The sequence below is a fragment of the Pholcus phalangioides genome, unplaced genomic scaffold, assembly GCF_987345545.1.
Source record: "Pholcus phalangioides strain wild (caught in Gottingen) unplaced genomic scaffold, Ppha-v1.0 ptg000021l_1, whole genome shotgun sequence".
In the NCBI taxonomy this organism is placed as follows: Eukaryota; Metazoa; Arthropoda; class Arachnida; order Araneae; family Pholcidae; genus Pholcus; species Pholcus phalangioides.
Window position 1 is genome coordinate 3578172 of NW_028301614.1, and position 18097 is coordinate 3596268.

Sequence of the window (18097 nt, forward strand, 5' to 3'; positions counted from 1 at the left end):
TTGTAATGTTAAGGTATGGGTGAAATAACGTTCAAAATGATGTTGAGGACTAACAGAAAATAGATCGATTTAATTTTGAAAATCGAGTACTTGGGGGGGGGGGGATGAGATTTTTCAAAAAATTAAGAAACGAAGTATAAGAGCATCTCAGAAGGGCGACAAAATTGGTAGTGCTTGGACAGCGAGAGCCTGAAGTCCGTCTGTGTTAAGAGGGACCCGGGGCAACCACCCATTATAAATACGTTTCCGAATGAAAATTAATATGAAAAAATGGCAAAGTTCTACTCTACGTGACTCATGAACGCTGGAAGTTGGATTTGAAGTCGTCAAAATATTTCTTGCATAAGAAGGTAAAGTAGATTTAACAAAGGAAGTAGAGATAAAGCTTTTTAAAAAATTATATAAGAATGAAACTGAAAAAAAAAAGGAATTTTTTTCTAATTGAAAATTAACGGTGTAAATCAGTTTTTTACCATTCCATATAATTTTATCGTGTTTTATGAATGAATAAAAGAATACCTTTTAAAATATTAGGCAATCTTTCTGTCGTAAATACTGTAATAAAAACCGCTTAAAACGAAAAATTCTGCTCTCTTTGTTGGTCAAGACCTGTGTTGGCAGAATATCTTTCATCGGGTGATACGTCCAGGGCGGAAGTTTATGCTCCACATCTGTAGGAAGATATATTACAATATTTATTTTAATATCACGTCCGAGCCTTAAATTTGCTTTCTGCACTTCGCTATTCAAAAGGAAATGCAGCGGAGGATTGTTAGTTGTAACGCACTATTTGGTGTTGTGGAGTAAGCACCAGTAATGAATAGAAGGAATTTTCTTAGAAGAGAGACTACTTTTGTTCTTAATTGTTCTTTAAAATCATTGACCATGCAACAGCACCATATGCTATAATGCGGATGGCGACAACTTTATAAAGCCACACATCCAGAAGAATCAACAAATCGAATTATTTTCTATTTGTTTTTGATTGATGGATTGATTTGATGGTTCTAAGACTGTGGACGGCGTAGGAGCAGCCTACATCAGCATCTACATGGGTGAAGTAATGGGAAAATGGAACTGCCGATTGCTCAATAATAACACTGTATTCCAAGCAGAGTTATACGCAATTTGGATATCGGTCAATTATGCAAAAAATTCTGCAGAAAAATCAACTATGAAGACAGACAGCATTTCCTGTATACAGGCAATACGAGACGTGGAATCCCCTCATAGCCTAATGCATGACATTAGAAAATTGTATCAGTCCGGGGCTGTTAATAAATATACAGGGTTTCATTAATTGCGGCAATACAGATAAATAGATAGAACCGCTCACAGCCCCGGACATATATTCATATTATCCGTGCTACCATTCAATAAGTGGAATGTTTTATTCGATTTTTTCGCACGGATAATATGAATATATGCAGTGAATATTTATAGTCACTTTAAACAGGTTAGAATACATAAATACTTCTTTTTTTCCAATTTTATTTTAAATCCTTTTTTTTCCTACTCCCGTTTGTTTAATGTGTTTTTCAGTTATCCGTGTTCATCTTCCCTACCATTAGCCTGTATAATCGAGATTCTGCTATATTTGTTTCAAACATTTCCCTTGAAAGCTTCATTTCTTCACAGCTCTCTGTGGCCTTCTTCACCACTTGTCACCGGTACCCAATTTTTCATCTGATTTTCACCCGTGAATCCTAAGGAATCACGGGTGAAAATCCCAGGACCTTTGAAGACCTGACGCAATCCGCTTTCCATCTCGAAGAGATATCCGAGCGTTCCCGAAGGATGAGTGCATCCGGAAAGTTTTATTAAAATCAAAGAAATATAGTCACCTCAGACGAAGGAAACAAAATATAAAAAGAAATAAAATAAGAAAAAGAAATTGATATAATCATCTTGAAACATCAGCAATCGTCGATCTGGAATCGTATAATCTTGAACATCCCAGGACCGCAAGGGGGTGGTCATGTGGCCCCCAGAGTGAGAACCACTGCTGTATTGGAAAGGAAAAACAAAAACATTTGTTTGACGTAAGTCTTACAATCTCGAAGAAAAAAAGTCACGTTTATACAAAATATGAAATTTTACACTCACATGTAGGCCTAATTACTGTTCCCTTGTATTCTACAAACTGATGTTCATTAGAAAATGCTTACTGCATACTCAGAAACAATTCTAAACAGTTCAAATGAGGATTATCAATTAATATTAGAATATTATACGATAATATTAGAATATTATACGATAATATTAGAATATTATACGATAATATTAGAATATTATACGATAATACTCATAATCAATTTTTTTGAGATTATATTTTTGAAACAAAAATCAACGTGAGCAAAAAATAGTGCTTTTCAAAACTTGGCAAATAGGCCATAAAGCATGGTGGTTTGAAAAATCAAAACTTAAATGTTGATAAAAATTTGAAATTAAGATAAAACTCTTTGCATGCTTGTCCGATTATTATCATAAATCACACTGCCCATCACTGAATTTGTTCTCAAAAATATTTCAGTGCTTTTGGGGCACTGATTCCGAAACTGGCCTTGGTTTTTGTCAGATTGGCTCTAGTTTTTGAGCTGAAGTGAATATTAAATTTCAACTGTAATAAATAAACACACAGCATACAAATCGCATTCGAAGGGTGCAAAATGAAAATCAATAATAAACTTGATATCAATAAGAAAAGATTACTGATGTGTAATCATGATATAAATGTGATAATATATTGAATAGGAAAATAATTAGAAAATATAAAGTAGAAATTTCACGTTGAAAATTAATGGCTGCAGATTATATTGGAATGTTGGGAGTATGCATTACCTCAGAAACTAGAGCCAATTCGGCAATACCAACAGAAATTTTAAAAATCCGTCGGTAGCCCCCAATATTCCTTAAAACAGTTTAAATTTCCTTCAGAACATGATTGGTTTTTTTTTTTTTAGTAGTGTTATTATTTTATCCCACGGGGCCATTTCATGAAGGTCTCACCGACTTTAGAAAGGATTACACAACAAAGATTAAAATGTTTCAAGATTGCTGTAAGAATATATATGAATATATATACAAAGATTTATCTTACTCAATCGAGACTCGGGTGTAGTACCGTAATTATAATGGCCGATGATAATATTATCGTCAACGTAAACAAAATTTCCATCACCGTACCTTTGAAGATCCTCTCGCGTCCCTCTATATACAAAACGTAGTATCCAGTTTCATTTTCGAACTACTCTTGTCGGATATCCATTTTAATTATAAACATCGGGATTGGTTTAGAAAAAAAAAAGATATGGGACGAGAAAGAGAAAAGAATAATCTCTCTTACCCCATTTCATTTTTTTATCTTCAACCACCATGGGGCGCGCTTTTGAAGAGAGGCAAATCCTCGAACTACGTAAAGGATACGCTATGTAACTACATCAAGAAACTTTATCCAATCTTTTATCATATCTTTTTTTTATTTCAACAGCCACTGGATTCTGGACTCTGCAATCATTGATTCGCCCCGTATCAATCTCTTACTATTCGCCATTATTTTGATTGTCCGCCATCTTTTTTTTCCATTAGTATTATTATGATGATTATTTGTTCGTGATTTTGCACTTCAACCTGTTAGTCGCAAGTCCAACCGAACGACGTTTCTCGGTTTTGAAGAAAAAAAATTTGTTGAAGTTTGGACTTGAACAATACGTTTTTGTTTTTTTTTTCATTATTATCATTATTATTTTTTTTTTACTATATTTTCTCTTTTACGTTTTTTTTTTCTTTTCTTTCTACTCCTCGTAAACGTAACTTTCCTGGTTTTGAGCCTCATCAACAACAGACAAACTCGCAGCAGCTGTTGTCATCATACTTTGGACTTTGGTTAATACAACAAGCCTCTTTGCGCGCGTGTGTGGGGGGTAAGAGTAAAAAAAAAAAAATCCATGAATCAAGCAGAACAACCACAACACGCTACACACGGTGTGTTGGTCGGTCCTACCGGTAATGTGACTACTACTACTACTACTAATGGTAGTGGTGTTGTTGTGGCTGCTGCTACTCATCATGCTTTATCCAATAACAGTGTCATCGTACAGACTGCTTCAGTTGCTGCTGCCGCGGCTGCTTTGGCCAGTATCACTTCCGGAGTTGTCTCAGGTGAGTCTTCTAACACGTTCTCTGTTCAGACCCTTTGTTGTCATATTCAAAATACCAGTTCGGCGAGAGGAAACCCTCCTCAAAAGAGGAACTAGTCTTCTAACACGTAGACTGTTGTCAAATTCAAAATACCATTACGATTAGTTAGTATTGGAATGATACCAAGATATTCTCTTCAATGGATTGGATTAGCACGTGTCGAAATTTCAAATGGACGTCAATCGATAAGCATTGGGACTGAAAGAATGTATTTATGTTTCTTTGGAAGAGAAAAGCAGTCGTAGTCAGAGGCTTTTTAAAAAGTGCACCAACGAATCCGGGGAAAGGAAACTTTAATTAAAACCATTATTTCCTAGGCAATAGATATACCAGGAATTAAAATTATTGAAGATTTTATTGCCTGCAACTTGTTTTACGTGTAAAATTTGACTAAAGTGTCCCTCGAAAGTTTTATACGATTAGCCATAGTTACACCCCCATATTCCAAATTCTTTAAGACGTTCTCAGTGAAAGCACGAGAAGTCGTGTCGAGAAAACTTAAATAGCACTTAGTTTTTAAGTAAGTTTTTTTTCTTCAGCGTAAACATGATTCCTACTCCGGGATTGTTCGTTCATATGTAAACAATGGGGGATATTTCTTTTATCAATTGCTATGACTAATTGTGTTTGACGCAAAAATTTACTTTCTGGATGAAGATGCTTGATCCACGGATAGAACTAGACGTGTGCAGTATTCGCAGGTATTATTATCACTACTACTGCTACTTAACCGTACAATGCACCTCGTACACATTCCTCTGCGGAATTTCTCACGAAGAGTGCATACCGGAATGTGTATTCTGAGTTTTAGATGTGTGACCCCCCTAACGCATTTGTGTTGTCAGAATCATGCTTGTTTCGTGTTCTTGCTGGTGCTGCCATCTGTCTCCTATATTTTCAAATAGAGATGGTAAATGCTTGAATTTTCATATTATGTAGGTATCGTGCTTACTTTCTGCTGACAGACTCTTTCAAATGAGAAACCAGCTAGCATTCACGCCTCGAAGTTAAAAAGCCGCAGGAAAATACGTTCAGCTGACTGCCACTGTGCCACCAACGGGATTCGAACCTGGATCCTCACAATGACAGTCCAGGCAGACATTACCAGTGGTTACAAGTTTTGTTTCCCAACTCAAATCTCAATCTCAAATCCATCAATCCCCAATAGGTGTGCCATAGCTGTTCTTTGGAAGGGGGGGGGGCAAGACATCATTGAAAGTTAACGACAAGCTATTTCGTAAATGCAATTGCATCTCAAATCAGAATATCAAAATATTGCCATCATGCCATGAGGTCAGCTAGTGGTACCTTGAGCTATACTGCAGACTGACAGTCAACAGATTCTCGTGCCAGCTATCGTTTTGAACTTAGGCATATTGAAACATAACTCCATTTGGAATCAACATATTCCTGTGGTCATTTAGTCGGAAATCTAATCCATGTAGTCGTGTGTGTTGGATGCACTATCTCGAATAACCACATATACTATAAAGACCACGCATGTACGTTATATCTACTTGATAGCTGGCTTCATGGAGAGAACGATGCGAGTGATTTAATACTTGCGATCACGGTGCTGGGGGAAGGGGAGGCATTGCTATATATTTTCACTAACTTGTCCGACACAACCCTGCGTCTTTTGAGGTAACGGAAGTAAGTTGCTTTCCATCAGTCCGGGATGATGAGCTGTTCTATCTATCTACCTATAAACCACCAACTTTAGAAGAATGTGAGAGAAACAGTTCAAAGACGAAAATATTCATCTTTTGCTAGCCAATCTACTTCCTTAAAATTTCAGTCCCTTCCTGTTGGTGAGTCAGAGTTTCGGCTGCACGATGATGCCTTTACATGTCGTATTCGACCTCTGGTTCCATTCTCGATACGCAGAGACATCTCCATTGCCTAGCATTATCTGCCACATCCTGGCTTATGTGAAACTGGTACAAGAGTGTTTCGTGTGGCCTGTACGGAAGGCTTACTCTTGGGCACATACCTGCAACAACTTCCAAAAGTTTAAAGTGTTCCGACATACGAAGAGTCTTCATAGAGAATTCTCACAACGTGAAGACAGGTTTGAGCACGTACACATACTCTGAATAGATGAGTTCTCTAAATGGTCGTAAGCCTTCCCCACGCCGGATAGCTCTGCTGACACTGTGGCCGAGGTTTTCTATGCTGGATGGTCTGCCCAGTTCGGTTCACCTAACAAACTCACCTCCGATCAAGATATTCAGTTCTAATCCTTTTTATTCAAGGCTCTAGCCAAGTTTTTGAGAAACGTTTGCCAGAGAACCGCATCGTACCATGCAAAAGCAAAATTTTCAAGTAGAACGCTTCCATCAATATCTCAAGTCTGCCATCACAGCTCATGTAACTAATCACTGAGTAACGATACTTCCTGTGGTTCTAATGGGCTTTCGAACCACCTGGAAGTAGTACTTGTAAGCCATCAATACGGAAATGGTGTATGGTGCACCAATTCGACTTCCAGTGGAGATCGTACCTAGTCGTTATCGCCCAGATCCATCAAGCTTCGTAGACCAGTTTAAAACTACCATAGAAAATCGAAGTCTAAGACAGCCTCGTTGTCATGGAAAAAACGTGTTGTTTTTATCAGCAACGATCTGTTGTCTTGCATGCACGTTTTCCTCCACAATGACAGAGTAAAGAAAATCCTGGAACTCCCATACAAGGAACCTTACCAGGCGCAATCAAGATCTCAAAAGGTCTACCAAATGGAAAGGTTCACCAATGTATGTCAGACAGAATCACACCAGCTTATGTCTGTGATGATAATGTTTCCAAACTATCCTTCACTGCCCACAAGTTATCCAACGACGTTGTTATATTGACCGAAAAAGTAAAATGCCAGGTGCAGCAAAGCCATTGCTGGAAGAGACTGACAAGGTCCAACCAGCCATGATACTCGTTCTGGATGGAGAGATAAGACGGGTCAGGTTCAAAATAAACTGCTAAAGAGATCTCGCTGTCACTGGCGAGGACTCCTCAGAGCCAAACAATCGGTTAAGACCATCAACAATGTAGTAGTAGGTTGTCGAACGTGCTGGTTCATGGTTGCGGACACAAATTTTTGTTGTGTTGTTAGAAGAGTGTTTTTATATTATCATTTTATATGATGATATAAATGATTATCAAATATTCTTATAAATTAAGAGTTTTAGCACCAACTTGTCGTTCCTCGCCCTTCCTTATACAAGCTTCGTTTTTCCTATATCACATTGAAGAAACGCAGGTTACGAAATATGCAAATTGCTGATTTCGTGTCAACATAAAAGTCAGTTTAGGTTTATTAAATAATATGTGAATAAATATTTCATATTAATAAATAACTTTTTAAGCTTTAAATATACATAAATTGGAACAAATAATACTTGCATTTATATTTGATAGACAGTGCATTAAAAATTTTGAGACTATTGGAAAACATTTACGAAATTCTATGAAGTTGTATGAATATCTACATCACATTTGATTTTTAAATAATAGATGGCGCTAAAATGCACATTTTGAGGAGGGGTCCTGAGAGAAAATATTCGAATTTCGAGCTTGAAAAAAATGTTAGTTTGGCACACAAAAGTGTGACTACTTTGAACAAGTAAAAGCGATATCGATTGTCACACTGTATTTCTCTTGTAATTATTTTTATCCCAGGGTACTTGTTTTTTTTGTTTTTTTTTTTAGTTCTCTTAGTATTAATTTATAACGATCTACCAGGAATTAGTCGGTCTTAAATAAATAATAGCGTAGGGTTATGTGGAACAAATCAAAGAGGAACATTATTTTAAAAAGGAAAGAGTGAGCGTCCGTAGACTTTAACAATTTCGGTGTGTACACTTCAGAATTATAGCTGAACTAGATAGGTCCGAACTATCGATATTAAATAGGTATTTTCGTTTTCAGTACTCTTTTTCTTTTAATCTTGAAAGTGATCGAAATCTTACAAAAAGAGTTGATCATCTTCGTTTCCATGTAAATAATAATGTGCCTATTTAGCGTAGTTGAAGAATTATGCGTTGAAACAAATCACAAATTTGTAGTTGAATGAAATTATGATACATTGCAGTCCAGACCTGTTTCGAAAAGAAAAAAATTAAAATAGCTGTTGAAGATGGAGACAAACGGCTTAAAGCATTTCAAAGCTTTAAGAGGCTTCTTTTTAAACTACTGCGAATTTTCTACGTGAGCATCTTCGTGACGCGAAGGATATATAGCATGCATGGCATTTCTTGCCATGTTGTTTGTGACATGAGTGTTCAAAGGATGTGTAAAAAAAAATTTTTCTTTTATAATTTGCTGATTCTATTTCTGTGAGGCTGTTGCTACCAAACTCATTATCGAATTCGAGAATTTTTTTCATTTCATCATATCTGGGTGGTCCAGAAGTCTGAACCTGCATTGAAAAAAAATGCGAAAAAAAAAAATCGGTTAGACACAGAGACAAGCGGCTTAAAACACTTACAGAGAAGGTTTTAAAGTTTTTTTTTTACTTCCCATTTACTTTACTTCATCCTCAATTAGATTTGTATCACTCATGTTACAAATAACATGGCAAGAAATGCTATGTAGGCTTGACATTATCTGCGTCACCAAAGGTGTGCTCATGTAGAAATGTTGTAGCAAGTAAAAAAAGAAAAACTTTGAAACCTTTTCTCCTTCAAATTTGCAAAAATCTCTATCTACAATAGTGTTTCTCAAAGTGGGCAATATGGTCCCCTGGGGATGATAGAATGTTCCAGGGAGCGATAGAAGCTCCGGGTATAACATAGGATCCTATGGGTTGGTTTGAGTTGGGGACGATGAGAGGGGAAAAAATTCTGCTGGAGGGGGCGATGGAACAAAAAGTTTGGGGAACGGATCTACAAGGGGGTTATAACTAAACTTACACTGCTCAGACGTATGTAGCGCTCATTCTGATGGAGGTATTTTGCTGAAACTTGGTATATAGGATATATGACCATAGGGAAAAGGGAGATTTGATTTAAAAAAAAGTTCAATTTTTAACCACCAGGTGAAAAAAGTGCGCTTTTTAATCGCAATTATCTTTTTCTCCATGGTCCAAATAACGGGCATACCAAATTTCAATGGAATACGTCCACCACAACAGGCTCTACATAGGTCGGAGTAGTGCCAGTATAATTAAACTAACACCACTCCGACCTGTGTAGCGCTCGCATTTCCTTGAAATGTGGTTTTTTACACTATTTGGATCATGAAGGAGGGGGGGGGGAGATAACTGCGATAATAAAGCATTAATTTTTCACCTGGTGCTCGAAAACTGAACTTTTTTAATTGAATCTTTCTTTTCCCCATATCCCATATATCCTTACCAAGTTTCATTCAAAATACCTCCATCGGAATGGACGCTACATACGTCTGTGTAGTGACAGTTTATTCATAACCAGCTTATATAACAGTTTGTATTTCTTTCAAAACAGGACTAGTCTTCTGGACTACCCCGTATTTCCAAAAAAATAGGAGCAATTTGAAATAATTCGAAAAATGATATTGAGCTCGGGATTCGCTTGCTGTATACTATACACACACATGCACGTGCGCGTTGCTCGGTTATTTCCTCATTTCCCGTTATCTCCTAAACATGATATCTTTCTTCTTGAATGCATTATCGAAAAAAAATACCATGCAGACGTAGAAAGATGTGCACACGTACAGAATGTGAACTTTGTGCCTTTTCCAATGATAACAGGCTACTTCGTGATAGCTGATGTAGGCAGGTATTTAATCTTTAGAAACTTAATACTTTTCGCAGACGCTGCTTGCGATATTGAAACTTATTGAATCTGTCAGTTCATCAATACGTTCCGGATATAAAAGCGTGTATGAAATAACGTTGGAAAAATAAAAATTGGAATTCCGATGAATTCATGTTACGGCAGATGATAAACCCGTTAACATGCATAATTGCCAGTTTGTTATACATAATGACGAATCGTCTCATTAAGTTTGATAAATTATCACTTTTACTGGCGCATAATACCCAAATATCATTGGTAAATTTAATAAATGCTAAAAAAATTATCACTTTTACCGGTGATTATACATAATATTAAGCCAAGCGTACCTAATGTATTTGGTAAGTCAGAGGTGCTTAACCTATGGGTCACGACCCAATCTTGTGTTCGGGAGCTCCTGAGATGGATCGTCAGAACTTACAATCACTCACAATCCAGGATTAATGGAATTACATTAACTAAACACATGATTAATTTTAAAAAGTCATTATTATCAATTATTATTAAACTTTTCATTATTATCAATTATTATTAAACTTTTCATTATTATCAATTATTATTAAACTTTTCATTATTATCAATTATTATTAAACTTTTCATTATTATCAATTATTATTAAACTTTTCATTATTATCAATTATTATTAAACTTTTCATTAATATTAAACATTTCATTATTCACTATTCGAGACACACTTATTCAGGATTAATGAAAATAGAAAATGATTCTAGAATTGATGGGAAATAATTCCAGATTTAATGAAAAAACAACACCGCAAGAATCAGTGGAAAATAACTCAAAATAATAATATTGAAAAGTAATTCTAAAATTAACGAAAAGTAATTCTAAAATTAATGAAAAGTATTTATAAAATTAACGAAAAAAAAGAGATCTAAACAGAGAAATAATTCCAGAATTAATGAAAAATAACCCAAGAATTAATGAAAAATAACCCAAGAATTAATGAAAAATAACCCAAGAATTAATGAAAAATATCCCAAGAATTAATGAAAAATAACCCAAGAATTAATGAAAAATAACCCAAGAATTAATGGAAGATGATTGAAAATTAAAGAGAAGTAACTCCAGCATTAACGCAAATTCATAATTTGTGAACGAAATAATTATAATATTATTGAAAGCTTTCAATAACCTGGTGCTCTCTGTTTGTTTCGGGTTCCCTGGGCTTTCAGCCTCGTTGGCCCACTTGTTAAAACACCATAGACTGGGTTTGTTCGAAACTAAACATTTTGTTAATCGGAAAATATTTTACAAAAAATTAAAAATTTAAAATAGCCGATGGGTCGCGAAGTTCATCCCGTTGTTGATTTTGGGACGCGACAGAAAAAGGTTAAGAACCCCTGCGGCAAATACTTGAATTTTATCGCTTTTACTGGTGATTATACAAAGATCACAACAGGCCCAATGAGGTGTCTGAAAAAAGATGGCCGTAAAAAGTATGGATTTCAAATATAACTAAATACAAGTTATGCGTAATGATCTAGTGTAATTGGTGAACTTTGTAATAATGAAAAAAATTTCCAAATGTGTCTCAGTATTATGTTAGATAAATATTAGTCGGACTCCGATATAACGAACTTCTATTTAAAGTGAATTTCACAATTTTACTTTCTCTTTATCGAACCCTGTCCCTGTGCGAATCTCTTAAATAAGAGCATGTAAAAAATCGTTATGTATCAAAGAGTTTTTCTAGTGAAAGTTCGTTATATAAGGGGAACAAACATAAAATTTCTTAAATGGGGTATCATTATATCGGTGTACGGTCGTAAAATTTGTTGAATGAGGGATCATTATATCGGAGTGCAATCGCGCGTAAAATTTATTGAATGAAAATTCGTTATATCTGGCACGATCATCAAATTTCTTACTTGTGGATTTCGCTATATCGAAATCCAGTTGCGGAATTCGTCAAGTAGGAGTTATTCCGGTTCAGACTCCGGCTCACAAGTACGGTTACCTACTTATAAATTTTATAATGGCAGTGGAGTAACAACCAATTTAACATATTTATCAATGTGAAATGGGTATTACGCATAATAACCGGTAAATGTGATTAATTTAGTATGATTTATCATTTTCATACCAACGACGATTGCGAATTTTGCATAATCGCCGGTAAAAAGTGATAAATTTAAGTAAATTTATCATACTCACAAAAATGATCGGTGATTATACATAACAATGGTTATTATGCATTATCACCGCATATTTATCACATTTACCGCAAATATACTGACCAAATAGGACTTTGGTAAACCTACACACAGCCCTGGTCTTATTGACACAGTGGCAACATACTCCTATTTTACTTCCGAAGAATTGACAGTGTCGGAATTAATTACTGTGCGTTTATGTAAGTCCCGTGCATGTACAATTGCCAGATTCGAAACAGAAAGAACGCCTCCACACACACACACACACACACACACACACACACTTTTTGGTAACGAGACATTTCCTAATATTCACAACAGATGGCGTCACTATACTGACAAAATAAATTCCGGAAACGATTTGACATAGGAATCAGCATTGTGTGTAAAAAATGTTTCCATCTTATTTTCTCTATTTCTGAATGGAAGAGGTAAGTACTCTTCTCTCCCCACTTCGGTGTACCGCATTCGCTGTTTCTGAGCAAACAGTGGCGTTCGGATTAAACAATGGATGTTGCGGTTTTCTCATTCCAGAGCTGTTTTCCGGACTGTTTTTTTTTTTTTTTTCATATTATTCTGGAGCAAATTGAGCCGTGGTTAGAGTAGCATCTACCCTGCTTGGAGACAGGCAGTTTGGGCTCTTGTATTCTGGCAGTTCTGACAACGACTGATGAAAGCGTATGAGAAATGTGTGAGAAAAAACACACTCGTACACGGTTAATTTTACATGAGCGTTGTCATCGCCAACGTGGCGATTTTTTCCCCCTTGCTCCAAGCAATCTCCGCTTTCTCGGCTGTCAATTCGAGATGGCCAACAAAGAAAACCTATAATTACACAAGAAATGTAATATATTACATGGAAGCAATCTAATGCGACAATCAATAAAAATATGACATTAAATGTGAAAAAATTCACATAAAAAATTCAATTAAAGAAATATTTGGTTGATTAATGCGGTTGATAAGGGGTTGCCAAAACTAGCAAATGCCGCTGTGTATCAGAGTTGCCAATTTTAGCGCGAGAATTGGTGCCACTTTGGCGCTCGCGGTTGTGGAAATTCACCTACAAACACTCATATCACTGAAGAGAGATGTTTTAGACCGGTATTTACACTATAAAAATTTAATAAAACATCTTTTACAAAACTTATTGAAAAAACACCAATAAGCCTGTTGGTTACATTCACTCGAGTTTAACTGATACGCTTATTGGTTGCATTTTCAAGTTTTATAAAAGAAATTTCATAAAACTTTTATAGTGTAATTCCGGCCTTAGAGTGAAAAAAATAAATCCCTGCCCCGAATAAAATAGAAAAATAATTCTGGAAACCTGAAAAGGTGGACGAAAAGACATGTCCTTCCAGAGGAGGATGACTGGTAACCCTATGTGTGCGTGTATTTCTTCAGGTGCTACCAATTACCTTCTTAACACAAAACTGAAAATGGATAAATGTTTTCTTTTAGCTCAATTGAAGTGGTGTAAAGCTAAACACTGGGTAGTTTATTGGGATCAGAAGAAAATTGTAAAATGCACACAAAAAAAATAGTGTGAATTTTTCACTTCGATTTCGTCTCGTGATGTCTTCTCCTCACTTCTTTTGAAATCCCAAGCTGCGGTCCTCAGTCCTTATGTGCCACTGGGCGCACGTGCAATTTTTCTCCCTGGTCATTGGGTTCAGCCATCCATTTTTAATCAAATGACTTGTATGTTACATCGATTTGATAACTGTCTTCGTGGGGAAAACGACGCGAGTGATTTGATACTTGCGAGCAAGGGGGCCACTACTATTAATCTTTCGACACAACCCTGCTTCTTTTGAGGTAATGGAAGTAAGGTGCTTGGCATCACTCGTTGTGAGCGGTTCTATCTATCTATATATGTACAGTATGTATGACCACTAATTCTTTTATAATGAGATGTTGAAAACAGCTGACTCGGTACACGTCGTGGTTTTTATTTGATTTATTTTATTTTCTATTTACATTGTGAGAGTTGCTCTCCTTTTTTTGCATTCTTGATGGTGCTGCCATCTGTCTTCCATATTTTGAAGTGAAGGTGGTAACAGTTGTGGAAACCACAGAAAACCAACTTCAACCGACCACCAGTGTGGAACACACAAAAAATTGACTTAACGAAGTATTCGGTTAATTAATGCGGTGGATAAGGGTTGCGAAAACTGGCTGGGCTGCCAGGGTTGCCAATTTTAGGCAAATAAAATTCACCACGTTGGCGCTGACAACGCTTATGGGAAAATTAATCCAGATTTTCCGAACTGTAGCGTTCGACATTTCGTTTTGTTTTCCACTCACCGAGATGTTTGTGCGCTAACCCTTCTTCGGCGTGAGACTCTCTGTCGCAGCAATCTTTTTCCTATGAACACGTTGAGGCCGTTTACGCTACAGGAAAGTCTCCTGTAGTCAAGTCGCGTCAGGAAAGTTTCTCACGAGGACGAATCGACTAGCGACGTCTCTAAACTGTGAAGAATTATCGCTAGATGATGGAAAGAGCCCCCGTTTCTTTTTTTTTTTTTTTTTTTTTTTGGCTGCTTTCTTTTATAATGAGATGTTGAAAGCAGCTGACTCGGTACACATCGTGGTTTATTTGGTTTATTTTCTTTTATCAGTCTCTCAATATCAAGCTCACGAATATAAACACATTTCCAGGAAAAATGGTGATTGGGAGAGGGGGGTGGGGAGGAAGAGAACGTCTTGACCTTTGGTATCCCACGCAATGGCAACGACGCCGACTCGAACAGAGATAAAAAGGCAATCCTAAACCCATGATTTCGCAAAGACGGCCAAGGGCCCAACGCGAGGTCATAAACAGATATGCATTTTTACTTGCATTTTTATGGAGATCATTCAAATACTAAACTCTGTTCTCATTCAAATATCAAGCTTTCCAAGTGACACGATGACTGTAGAGAAATTTCGGATATCATCTCTAATCGTGGTATATGCAGTTAAACCTCGCTACAAGCAACGATACTCGATATATCGATAAATCCCTCTAATTTTTTTTTCAAGTCTTGTTTGGAGGGAGCTGCCAACGTAAAATGTTAAACTGCAGCCTCTAGATATAACGATGATCTCTCTACGAAAATATTTTTTCTTGTTGGTCCGCGGAGTATCGTTGTATCGTGGTTTCGCTGTATTCATCGCCTCATCATTATGGGGAAATATTGCGAGAAAGGGCACGGCCGACTAGACATTCAAGGCCAGATAACTCCTCCGCGTGACGTCACATATTCCGTCTTTCCCCTTAGCTAAGGCTCTTCTAATAGGAAGGTTTTTCAAGGAGCTCTTTCTTAGGCGATACAAAAAATAAATATCCCTCGTTTCAATTTGAGAAACTCCGTTTAGTTTGGATGAAAATGCCCACATATATATCCAAGTTTTTTTAATACTTTATCAAGAAACTATCATATTTTTCCGTTAAAAAAATGTTTTTTTTAAATAAAGTAAGATTTATTAAGGAATGACATCATTTTTGATCCGCAAATATGTTTTTGAGCGAAATTAATACGAAAATTATCTACTATGATTACTCGTAAATTTATAACACATTTTAATCAAAATTATCTCTATAGTATTTAAAGCTGTTAAAGAAAATAAAAACTATTTCGATATATATAAAATTTAATTACTTGATTTTTGAGATTTTTCATCCTAATATCAGAAACTGGCCAACCGAATTTTATTAACACAATTATTCTTGACCTTGGAAACTAAATTTAGTCCCATTTTATTAATATATTTCAAAATATGTTCATCATCACTCAATTTAAAAAAAAAGCTGCAAAAAACATTCCATGAAAAAAACTGCGGAAAAAAAACTAACACTTTAAAACATCAAACTGTTTTTATTTCTTTACATTGAAGAATATATTACACAAAATTTTATTCCAACAATAAATTTTGATGCAAAATAGTGAATGAAATTGGCAAAGTCCACATTTCATTCAGTATATAAACTTCCATTTGCAAATTGGGTTTCTCACTATCATTAGATAATTACTATTTACATATGTGAATACTTAGATACATAAATTCTACATATAGAGATATATAAAATTCTTAATTATAATTAAATATACATATATTTACATGTACACATTTACGTTGTAGATTGATTCCAATCAAGTTTTTTTCACCTACAATCTTTCTTTTCCCAATTGTAAGCTTTCTTACATGCTCGTTAATAAAAACCTTAATTAGATATTACATAAAAATAAAAATTTACCTATATACATTTACAAATAAAAACACATGCACATATTTACTTTGTAGATGAAGTAATTCAGATCAAGTTTCTTTTCCATCTACAATTTTTCTTTCCCAACTTGTGAGCTTGTTCATATGATCATCAATATTTGTTAATAAAAATTAAAAATTTACATGCATACATATTTACGAATAAAAACTAACTAAATTCTAAATTATCATCAATTAAACATCTTATATTTAATGACATGATTTAATTTTACATATAAACATTTATTACAATGTGCACATGTGGTTATAATTTAATTTTACATAGACACATTTACATTGTAGATGCAGTTCAGATCACGCCTCTTTATGTTGACAATTTTTCTTTTTCAAATTGTAGCTTCCAAATATGTTCAATATTTGTTCATATAAAAATTATAATTAGATATTTACTATATACATATTTACAGATACACATTTGCAGATAAAAACTAACTAAATTCTAAGTTATCATTAACTGTACACATATTTACATATATGCACATGTATATTGTAGAGCAAGTGCATATTACGTTGTAGATGAGGAAATTAAGATCACGTTTCTTTTTGTTTGCAATTTTTTTTTTTCTAAATTGTAGCTTGCACACATGTTCATCAATATTCGTTAATATAAAAATTATAATTAGGTATTCACAAAATGACGTCAGGTCACGTGACGCTCTGAGTTGGAGGGCCTTAATTGTTTAGTGGGCTATGGAAAGGGTGATTAAAGGTGGATTTTTGGATTTACTTTAAATTTTTCCGTGCTTCACCCACTATAGTCTAATTTTCTTGAAAACGCATTCCTCAAATTGGCTGCCCTGGGCTACAACTTGCTTGCCCCCCCCCCCTCCGTAAATATGGCTCTGTTTCTAAGTCACTTCGATCGCTCACATATTTTCACATTCACTCTTTTTGTCCCACGTAAGGCACTCTTTTGGTTGACCCTAACGTGGTTCCTCGCCCTCTAGGCCAACCCTTCTGATCACTCATTGACATCGCCGTCACACTCTAGGTCAGTGTTTCTAGCCACCGGACCACGAAACCCCGAAACCAAGCCCTGAAATCAGTCAGATCGAGCCACGAGTGATTCAGTGTTTCATTTCTCCTCATTTATTTTTCATTAGTAATGTGCGTTGTTATCCGGAAAAATAATTTTGAAGAGTATTAATTTGAATAGTGAGTTCAATTTTTCTCTACTCTCTAAAATTTTAAGGGTTATTTTGGTAAAAAGGGGGGAATTTTTTAAGGAAAACCGAGAAATAATACTATTTTAAAAAATACCTAAAATTTGTAGGAGTATTTTCACTCCTTAACGAAACTCGGAGTAAAATTGAATTTTGATGGCGTGAATCATCCATCTGGATGCGTATTAGAGAACACTGGTCGTGTGTATGACCGGGCCATTAACTCACAAAAAATAGAAATCAACCGGGCCACGGGCTTACAAAGGTTGAGAACCACTGCTCTAGGTCACTCTTTCGGTCGCTCGCTTACCTGGAACCTTGCTTTCTTGGTCACTTTTCGATCACTCACATTCTTTCATACAGTTTTTGGTCACTCACGTGTGCACTCACTGTATCACTCTAGTGATCACTCATTTCTGGATGAGCTTGCACTCTCTAGGTCAGTCACTCATATGCTTGCGTATCTGTAGGTGAATCTTCCTTCGCTCACAGAATTGCCCTTTGTCCTCTGGGC

The 18097-nt window shown here is 35.7% G+C and overlaps 1 protein-coding gene across 1 annotated transcript in view; it reads left to right on the forward strand.

The window, feature by feature from the left end:
* Positions 1–3589: 3589 nt before the first annotated feature.
* Hnf4 (Hepatocyte nuclear factor 4) overlaps positions 3590–18097 on the forward strand; it is a 77044-nt gene continuing 62536 nt past the window's right edge. The window contains exon 1 of the mRNA XM_089249050.1: positions 3590–4161. Coding sequence (XP_089105176.1) covers positions 3948–4161 — 214 coding nt within the window. The 5' untranslated portion in view covers positions 3590–3947. The remainder of the gene's footprint in view (positions 4162–18097) is intronic.